The sequence below is a fragment of the Salarias fasciatus genome, chromosome 10 (assembly GCF_902148845.1).
Source record: "Salarias fasciatus chromosome 10, fSalaFa1.1, whole genome shotgun sequence".
Classification (NCBI taxonomy): domain Eukaryota; kingdom Metazoa; phylum Chordata; class Actinopteri; order Blenniiformes; family Blenniidae; genus Salarias; species Salarias fasciatus.
The window spans coordinates 13,069,531-13,080,414 of record NC_043754.1 but is presented as its reverse complement, the minus strand read 5'-3'; the positions used below and the strand labels follow the sequence as shown (position 1 = coordinate 13,080,414).

The following is a 10,884-nucleotide window of genomic DNA, read 5'->3' as shown; positions in this document are numbered from 1 at the left end:
TCTTCTGACATGTAGTACAATCTGAGCTGGTTTACTGTCTGTACTTCTACAGTTTATTCTCCTTTTTACTCATTTTTCTTTTCAGCTTGCTCCTCTAATAAGCAGGCGTCGCACCGTACAATTATAACCCCTTCTGGCCAGAGACCCGATTCATATTCAAATCAAAGCTAATTTAGTAGTAGCACTGACCAGCGAACAGCTCATTTTAAATGGGCTGACTTTCGGTCCGTTATTGTCAGCTGAATCAGAGCTGTGAGTTAATTTGTAAAGAGACTGTTTTTTTTTTGTTTTTTTTGAATCAGTGTTTGCAGAAAGTGGTAAACAGAGGCAAGTTTCCATGGTAACGTTATGCAAACATCATCTACAGTATACAGTAAAACTAAGCTGCTTACCTTATCACAGGAGTGTTTAGTTCAGGGACCACATTCAGCCTAATATTAACTTGAGTGAGCTGAACCGGTAAAACGGAACCACAATAACCTTTAAATTTCTTATGTTTGACACTCCCGACTTAGTGTATGCACAGCCTCGGTATTTTCAGCAGACATTATTTTCATTCTCGGTCATATATGTAGATTTTTTTTTTTTTTTTACATCTTCCTCTTATTGATGTTTCTAAAACGATCTTGCATGCCCCCTCATTCTAATCTTTTATGTGCATTTTCTTCTCTTTTCATCTCCAGCTCCTTATCTTCCTGTCTTATTTCCCCTCCCTTTGAAAAAAAATAAAGGCATCAATTACCCTCGTACAATACGCCATGTTAGGATGAAAAACGTCTCTCTCGTGTGAACAGTAAGCGGGGGACATGAACAGGGTGGCCTTCCCGGCAGATACAATAAACTGCAGAATGTTTGCATCGTTTTAATTAAAATGATAACTCTGTAGTGGAACCAGGTTTTTATCAGGAAGAAGGCTGCAGATGCAAAACAATACAACAACAAAAAAGTGATTATGTGTTTGTGTTATCTGAAGCCATGTTCACTGCACACAGTAATTGTGTTTCATGATTTTGTTGCCAATTGGACAGTCACAATTCCTCTTTCCAGTGATGGCTTATGTTTCCTAGTGGTGCCTCGAAACACCCCACCAAGAACATTTTGGATTAGAGCAATATTGCCACTGAGACAATTCTGAAGAACCGGTCAGGCATACGCTCGCTCACTCACTCGCTCACTCACTCTGTCCCTCACTCACTCACTTCCTCTCTCTCTCTTTCTCCTCCTTTGCCAGACATGGATGTCAGCCAAATGGTGCTATTTACTGGAGCAGGACTGGCACTTCTCCAGACCATGGGGGTAGCAGGCTTGGCAACGCAGATCACTGATGGACTCATTGAAGCGGTTCGCCAACATGGACAGCTTGCTGCCGTGACACAGAGAGCAGGGAGCGCAGCCCGAGCCGCCACAATGCTGGCAGCTGTCGGCCTCCTGGAGACAGAAGAAACACATTAGAGGAGGGAAGAGGAGGAGTTTGAGGTAAGCCAAAGGCTAAAAGTGTTGGGGAAGAGATGGGACCGAGTGGGAAATTCAGGCGCCGAAAGAATCCAGACTGAGCTCGAAAGGGAAAGCAGATTTGTTCACAGCGACGGGAACATTTTGTGTCCTTGAAAATCTGCAAAGACGAAATCCCACAATTTCTCCTGTTTTCAAAAAAAAATCATCATCACACATCAGAGCTCGTGTTCGGATGGCCATTAGAGGTTAATGTGAGGTTTGTTACTTTGGAATTACATCCACCTGTTTTCTGTAATAGAACACAGTTTTCAATTTAAACATATTACACAACTTGACGGTGCAGCTGTTTTAACGTTCAACCACAAGGCCAGCTCGTAAACAAACACATAAACACAGCAGGTCACTCTGAAAAGACTGCCTGCTGGAAAAAAAAAAAACACTTAAAAATATTACAACAGTACTTCTAATACATATTGATTGCCAAACTATTTGTAACTTGCTTTGTCCACAGCCACAAAGTTTACAGTGATGAGCGTCTGCCCGTAAGTAGTCAAGGACATGAGGACTGAATAACAACAGAAGATGTTTTCATTTCCTCCCTCACAACTTGGATGTCCTAAAGCAGTAAAGTGCAATATTTCCTGTTGAAAACTTTACATTCACACTGAGGTGTGTGGAGTAAGGAAGATGCTGATGAGGCTTAAAGTGAGTTTAAATATTCAGAGCTGAAAAAGAAATGTCGCTCACCTCTGACCCCGTCAGACTCCCTCCAGGAATCTCAAAGTGAAGTAAAATACAGGCAAAGTCTGCTTAATAGGTGCTTTCAGTGAAAAGTGTTGCCGACAACAAATGTTGAGAAAGCTTTTGGACATAGCAGCCTGGGATAAACAAATTATTACTGAGTTTGTGGAATCATTTTCGGAAAAAAAAACACAGCTTAGAAGTAAGTGGGATATTCAGAAAGAGCAACCTGAAGCAGCTTTAGTTTGCAGCTGAGGTGCAACACGAAGTGCAAGTCAAACTGTTCAGCCTTCACAAGCTCTACCAGCAGGATTAAAACAGAAAATGAAGTATGCTCTACATGAATTCAGGGTTTATTGTGGCACCAAACGATAAATAACACTAAGCTGCATTTTCCGGTCTGCTGAATGAGATATTTACTTACTTCCAGCCATCATGCATCTGTACTGCAATTCCTTTAAGATGCATGTCAGGTTAACTTTACATGTATAAATGTCTCCCCTGGAAAAAAAAAAAAAAAAAAACACTTCCAAAATTAAGTCACTGAAATGACTTAAAAGCTGATTTTGTCTGAGTATCAAAGGAAAAGATCATGTAAAAGAGAAAATAGTTATCATTTTAAAGCAAAAAGCTGAAAAGGATCTTCTTCAGATGCAGAGAAAATGAGGAAGGCGAGAGAGGGATGAAAGGAAAAGTGGGGAAAGTACAGTAATCAGCCAAGGAAGTGAGGGGGAGGAAATGATGGCGACCTGGCTATCCTTGCTGGATGGTAAGTGGCAGGCAGATGCTGCAAGGGCAGAGCGAAACTGTGGACTCATCAGTATTTGTTCACAGTTGACAGATAACACTGGGACAATGAGTCGGTGGTTGTTGCAGCAGGAGGGAGGGCACAAGGGAAAAAAGAGGAACAGAGGTACAAATAAGGTGGCGGTTACAAGGAAACGCAGAGGAGACCTTGAGATGGGGCTCCAGCAAGATGACTGTGCAGCGATTCTCTGTATAGAAAATCCAAAATAAATTGAAGAGAGGAAAGAAAGAGACACATGCAGAGAAAGTGAGGAGGAGGAGAAGGACACGATGAGACAGAGAACACGGAGAAACATAAATGGGGTGATAAAACCTCTACCACACCACCGAGAACAATTTGGGCAAGGATCATTACCTTGGTATCTGTGTCGCTGATCTGCTTCTCTGCCGCCTCATCCGCCTGAAGAGCTCTGGCCCTCCTCCTGCTCCCCCTCTCCCTGGCCTTCGGGTGTCCCTCCTGGTCCGCAGGAGGCGCCGTGTGATGCCGCAGCGTCTCCGGCTTCCTCGGCGGCGCCCTGATGATGCGCAGGTTGCTGGTGTAGATGATTATCTTGCCAAAGTCCAACACTGAGTTCTGAAAGGAAGTAGAAATGTCAAAGAAAATCAATTTAGAGGCATATACAAATCATATCACGAGCACAATATTTCAATAAACCTTTTTTTTTTTTCCTTCAAGTCCTCAGCAAGGTTAAACAATACCTACAATGAATCTCAAAACTCTGAAAGACCGTGCCCTCATTTCGATGTGTGAGCGGCAGAGAGATAGGGGAAGGCTTTTAATTGTATTCACCAAGAGACGGAATCCTTTTTCTAGAACACAACATGCATCGCAGTGCAGTGAATATCTAGTCTACAGTACACTGGGTCACATTATTAGTTGAATGATTTTGTTGAAGCTTGGCTTTAAAAAGTAGTAATAATCTCAATGTCAAGCATTTCAAATGAATCAATGTCACTTTTTAGTTACTGTAACAATACTTGCACACAGCTTTTGTTCCTCTTCTCTCTGCTGCCCTCAACAATAGGCTTTATGAAAAATAATTTAAATAACACTGAAAATTGTTTTGTGGACTATTGTCTTGAATAATAAAAAAAAACTAAATCCGGATCGCTGTGGTCTACTGATAGATGTGACAGATACGGACCTGGTCACTGGGGTCTATTGTGTCTTTGTTTAGCGGATAAAAGAATGAAAGTGACATGAAGCCAGCAGGCGGTGGAGCTGACCTCCTCTTAGCCTGCTGCACTAATGAAGCCTTTGCCAGCAGCACAAGAACATGAGGAATTTGCTTGCTGCTGTTGTTGCTTCGCATTAATTGTAGTAAAATTCACATTGCACAGCATGTGGTTGATGCCTTAATTACCCATGAGTCATCTTAGTTTTTTTTTTTAAACTTTCAAGTCTGAATTCCTTGTTTTGTTCTCCAGTTGAACAAATTACCGTGTCCAGTAAATGGCTTCACACAGGTTGATAAGTCCAGATGTATTTATTAACTTCTTAGCACATATATTCAAAATGACTTCAGAATAATTTCCAGCTAATGAGACCTGAGACAAAGTGGGAGTCTATCCCCGAAGGATTATTTCCAACATTTGTTCCACTGAAAGACAACTTTGACTTCATTTGAATGTTTGTCGCACATATTTCTGTAAATTATCACTTAATTTCAAAGTTTTTTGGTCTTTTGACAAAAGCACCAAATAAAAGTTTTACCATTTCATATTTATTTATACAGAAAGCTCAAGTCCCAGTATATATAAGCAAATAGTAATATTTATGGCGTTAAAATGTGTTACTTTCTCCTTTATTCAGTCGACAGGATCAATCATCTATCCAGGCGAGATAAAGACATGAAGAGAAAATGTACACCACCCAGATCAGGAGGAAAACAAATGCTTTTATATAGGACATACTGTGAGCTCCCTTCCTGACAATGTCTCATTCAAGGAAGACCTTGTGGAATTGATCCAAGTCAACAACATGACAGTAAACATGACACAGCCCTGTCTGCTGTTAAAGACTTCACCAGGAGAAAAAACTAGTGTCCTGTAATAAAACGACGTCCAGCAAAGAAGAAGCAAGACTTCTGCAGGAGATGATAAAATGACAGCATCTCCACACTCCAGACTCTGACACACTGTGATTTCATAAAGGGAATGCGACTCGATGACAGACGCAACAACCGCCTCGTCTCAACTGTTTTTTTTGTGCCATCATAAAGGCTAATATCTGAAAAGGTGTTTATACTGTACGTTGGACAAAGCGCTGTTGCGAAAACACTGAACCCATCAACATCCTTTCCAAGAGAAAAAAAAAAAAACTGACCTCTAAAAACAAAACTTTTCTGAAATTCTGCTTCTGAGCTGAGTATCACGGCCGAAGTTCTTCCGCACAAGCGTGAGTAGATGGACAATAATAACAATGGCGGCCTCCAGAGAGACATGACTCCCAGTCCTTAAAATCCTGAGATTTTATTAGTTGAAGAGTTGAAATTCACCCAATAACAACTCAACTTTGTCGTCTGTCCGTACAAATGTCTGTTTACTCACCACTGTTCGTGTGTTTTGTGCATTATCGGCGCCTATGGATTCGTGACAAAAACCAACAACAAATACTTGTGGCCTTGCATGATAACTATATCATTCTCAGCAGTTCTGCCATTTCTATGAATGGACTTCGTTTTCTAAACGTTGCCGTGTCCACCTTCTTTTTCTTCTTTTTCTTCTGAAATTGTTTCAGTCTTTAAAAAAACTTTCAAATCCAGGAACAACTTAGAGACTGATTCCTGTTCCAGGCCATTTAAACTGCACTGACTAATGGATGGCGACAGCTCAGACATGAGAAATCTCATCTCCAGCATCCCTGACTCTGGTTAGTATCAAAATTCAGTAACGGCAAAAAAGCTGCATTGCTTACTTTGCCGTCTCCCATGGCTTCGTCGGTTTGGCTGGCAGCGGGCTTGTAGCTTCCCATTCCTCTGTACACATTGATTCTCTGGGCAATGAGCCCTGTTGGAGGATAGATACCTGAGTACAGAATAAAACATGCTGTTAGGATACTCGAGTGGCAGCCTCGTCTGTAAACAGTTCGTACTCTATTTGTAACACACTGGAATGCATTGAAAAATATGTCACATGAATTATATATTTTATTCTCTCTGGTAAATCAGGTTCTATCACATCATCTGATGCTGTTGCTTTACAGCCTGTGTTGATTTTTCCTTTTCTTTTTATTTCTACTGCTATGCCGTAGTGACATGGTGATTGTGATATGTGTTGACACCCCATGGATGGCACAGTGCAGAGATCTTATCGCAGTAGATAAAGTGGAACTTCAGAATAAATTACGTGTTTGTAAATGGCCAATCGGTTCAAGAGGATTTTTGCAGATGGGAACCATTAACACATAATTTGTGACGTTTCAAACCCAGAAGCTTTTTCATAGTTTATAATCAACCAGTTAGTGTAAAATATTCTCACTGTAGGCCTTTTTTTTTTCTTAACAGGAAGGAATCTGGCACTGCCAGGCCTGTCTGAATGAGTGCGTCACGATGCCTTGGAACCAAGACTTGCATCTTCACAGTCAGCATCTGAGTTCACCCATCACGTCTCACCAAAGAAAAGACGCACAATGCTGAATGAGTCTGCTGTTTGATAGAAACAATAACCCAAGTGGCACTTTGTGCTCGCTTGTGTCTGTAATTTGCTCTTTCAGGATCAAAAGTGGGTTGAAGGATTCCTAAACAGATGGAAATGGAGTGAAAAGAAAAAAAACAAACAAAACTGTATGTCAGATTTCAAGTCTAACACCACATCGTGTCCCTTTGCATCATATCTTCAAGGTTGCATCATATTGTCCACATTATCTTTATCAGAGGATCAATGGAGACAGTTCCAGTTTAGAGCAAATATCTTGAACACATAATTTCCAGTTGTTCAAGTGTCCACTCTTTAATAAAGTGTAAATGTTGTCTCCTGGAAAACTGAACGTACTAGTTCCTTTAACTTAAAAAAAAAAAAAAACCTGTCACCTTGACAGGTTCTTCAGGGAGTCAGCTTCCATTGAGTTACATTTTGGTTTCCACATGTCAAAGGTGACAGTTATTGTGTCTTGTATTTTTGTGCTGGAAATCCTTGATTAAATTACTTACTTTTTTACTTTACTTTTCCCTGTTTTTGTGCTTTCATTATACTAGTTAGTTTAGTTGAATTTGTTATTGTCAAGACTGTGAATGATCAGTGAAGTGTGTTCTGTGTCTTTCTGCCATCGTTCTTGTTCTGACTGTGTCAAAATAAAAGCGTCTCCCTGAGGCTTTCTGCTCTAAAAGTGAAAGATTTCAACTCCAGCATTGTTCATTCACGAGCTTTACCACATTATGAACTCAAAAATACATGGACAGATATCTCTACATTAACTTAAAACCAGTTATGTCCTTTTTCAAAGACATTTTTATGCTGTCAGTGTTCATGTATGGACCTAAGTATGTTCATGTAAAGTAAAATATTTGATGTATTTTATTTAATTAGTATAAATAGTTGTTCATTGTGAATAAGTAAAATGTACTCATTACTTTCATCAATGTCACATTAAGAACATTTTATTTGAATAAGGGAAGTTAATGTTGCTTGAAGTTTGGAATTAATTTCATTAAAAGATTTTGAGTGCAAATTGTTATGAAACTTTTTAAAAGTAAAGCCAATGTATAAGCGTAGCTTCCGTGTGTTTACCATAACAAATAGATGCTAAATGCATTTGATTCTGGCTTCTTTGAAAGTATGGCTTTGATGCACAACTTATCAGCACACAGGTTTTTCAATGTGCTTTACAGGTAAATAAAAAAAGATAAAGATCAAAAGGTGCATAAGCCACAAATCTACATAAAGCTCTCTAGAGAGGTCTGCCTCATTCATCTCTATAAAAGTGACAACATCTACATTTAAACATGCACAAATCATCTCATGCAAACCCGTGACCCAAGGGCTGAAGCACTATTTTCAAACGTAGTATACACACCCTGCTGGTATCCGTGGAAACCAGATTGCCCACAGTACAGCCCACACAAACACGGCCAAGCTCAGTCATGCATACAAAGTCAGAGGTACTTGAACTCTGCTTGAACGTGGAAAAACCAACCCTGCTGGTCCCCATGAGTCTCCTCAAACCCGCAGAGCTGCTCCATCTCGAGGTGGCTGGGAGGGATTTTGCGGTGGACGAAGCTGTGGGGGTATTTCTCCTCGGGACTGTCCAGCTCCTGACCGTCCTCGTACACATGCTTAAGCACCCGGCCGCTGTAGGACGACGCCAGCTTGAACCTCACCTGCAGTTAGGAGAGAAACGTGACTGGTTTCTCCTCTCCTCTGACAGCGTTCCTGTGCGGTTACAGTGCAGTGTTCGTAGCTTGATGGCTCAGAATAGAATATTTGTTCAAGGGAAAAGAGCTGTTTGATCAACAAGACGGCATGCAAATGCCTACAGCATGTCAACACTCTCTCGTCCAGTCCCCGTTTTCTCTCTCTGTCTTTGCAGTTTGAAAACAAAAAAAGACACTGAGAACTATTGCACGCTGTTGTACTTCGACACGTCTATAATTAAACATGACACATTTTTAAAAGTACTTCAGAGATATGAACTTGAATGAAAGTAGCTCTGTGAATAACTCACCTTTCTGGGCTTGGTGCCTTCATAGCGCTGATTCAGTTTTCTCTGGAGTTCCTCCATGATGACTGATGAAGCGAGAACGCAAAGAGAGCGTCAGTCCATCCGAGAATCTCCCTGCCGAAGGTGAGAGCACCTGAACCGGGCAGTGTGGCGCTGGCCGTGTCGAGACGATGTCAGGATGGAGGGATGAAATTAAAGTCTGGATTCATGTGCAGCCCGATGGACGCAAAGAGTATGAGAGCCCTGCGGAGTGAGTGGACGATGAAGACAGGGTGACGAGGCTTCTTTCCCTGTGTCCTGCCTCCAGAGTTTGACTGCACCTGCTGTTTTTCGGGGGACCCACCTTTCTAGCTCCCAGTGTTAAATTATTCACAGTGAGATCGTGTGTACAAAAGGGCGGTTCAGAAACCAGAAGCCTCATCATCAAATAATTATGATCACCAGAAATAGAAGGTAGCTGGAGCCTTAGTGCTACTTTGTGTGTGTGCGTGTGCGTGTGCATGTGCGTGTGCGGTGCATGCAAAAGAAAGAGAGAGAGAGAGAGGAGAGGAAGCCTCTTCATGTCTCCCCTTTCACGTGTGTGTGTGTTGTTGGCATGGTTGTACAACTGAATGTCATTGAACCAGAGCCAAGTGTGTCGGCATTGATAAGTAAATATGATATTCATGTCTACAGCTTCATGCTGATTGTTATTAGTATTATCATTGTTTATCACCTTCATCAAAACTGTGTTAGATTTCATCATAAAATTCTGGAGGAATCAAACTGAAACATAACCTCCCTTCATTTTATTGCAACGCTGTGTTTATTCATTTGTGGGAGCAAAAGGAGTAGCCGTCGTCTCTTTGAAAATCTCTTCCAGCCCTCGGAGTGTAACATCCCTCCCACCTTCCACGAAGTGAAGTTTTTAGCATACTTTTTATTTTCCAGACGATGCTTTGGGGACCTCGTCTCAAACTCGAGAAGATTTAGAGACAGATCTGACAGAAAGATTAAATAGACTTATATCACAAATGGAATTCTTTTGCATAGTCTAATGCAGAACAAAAAGACTGAAAAAAAAAAAATTACAGAAAAACTTTTCAGACATAAAACTCAGGTGAACTCCACCAAATGTAACATAAGTTAAAAAATCTTATGGCTTTACCCCGGAGGCTTCTACTGATGTCTAGTATGGAGACTTTCATCTGTAGTGTGAAATTCTTGTATTTAAAAAACCTTCCACAGTCATGTGGCGTTTGCATGTAAAAACTCCAAACTCTAACTGGGAGTGACAACCACGAGGATTGTTTCAGCGAAGTTGGAAATCACTGAATGGTTTGGTCGCGTTGAAAGGAAATGGTTCCACTGTTAAATGACTAATTTCTTCTCCACTCTTGTCCCATTGTGTAATTATGTGAAGTGGTGAGTCATCCAGTTAGTGTTTTAACTGAAGCCACGCGTGTAAATTATGTTCATCTCAAGTGAGCTGGTACGACTGATTTAGGTAATTATCCAGCCTTGTTTTATATTTGGAATGACCCACAATTTCACTGCGAGGAAGAACAATCAGGGATTCAACACAATGTAAAGTTTTATGCATTAACAGGTACACTTAATTTGAGGTTTTTTAAAATGAATCCTTACATGTTCAGACCTACAGTGTCATTTTCCTGATCATTTTTTTACACCCCACTTGGTTGTGTCTTTGTGTATCTTTGAATCTAGTTTTTGTCATGAGCAGGTAAGACATTGTTTGGGTTTTTCAGCAGTTTGTTGGAAACAGACTTCATTAAGTTCTAGCTTTTGTATTTCAGCTTGCATCTTGTGCCTCTCTGATTTGCAATCGGCATCATAAGTGACATCATGGCCTAGTTGACCTCATTGCCGGCTAATAAAATGTGAAAGAGGTGACGAAGCTTTATACCGTCAGTGTCTCTTTAATTCTTAATGGTTTTTCTGATGCTGAGAGAGACAAATTCACATTTCATTGCTTATTTGTTTCAGCATTACACATTACTAACACCTTAAAGTGGATTCATCCAAGAAACGAAAATTTTGCCCAGTGATGTTGCTCTATTAGTGCAAATCTTTTTTTCAACCACAGACAAGACTTTCTGTGTAAGCGCATTAGCAGTATTAAAAATTTGACTTGCCATAACCCATGACATTAAACCCTGCCTCCAAAAAAGGGAGGAAATATCTGACCTCTCTCATTACATCTCGATAAACCCTTTATGCTC

At 40.7% G+C, this 10,884-nt stretch overlaps 1 protein-coding gene across 1 annotated transcript; it reads right to left on the bottom strand.

Annotated features, from left to right (window-relative positions):
• Positions 1–700: 700 nt before the first annotated feature.
• On the bottom strand, positions 701–8,833 carry grxcr2 (glutaredoxin and cysteine rich domain containing 2). The gene is made up of 5 exons (XM_030101092.1): positions 8,666–8,833; positions 8,138–8,321; positions 5,921–6,030; positions 3,359–3,577; positions 701–1,428 (listed from the first exon to the last, which is right to left on the bottom strand). Exons 1-5 carry the CDS (start codon positions 8,720–8,722, stop codon positions 1,255–1,257), a joined length of 744 nt encoding a protein of 247 aa, XP_029956952.1. The 5' UTR covers positions 8,723–8,833; the 3' UTR covers positions 701–1,254.
• Positions 8,834–10,884: the final 2,051 nt, after the last annotated feature.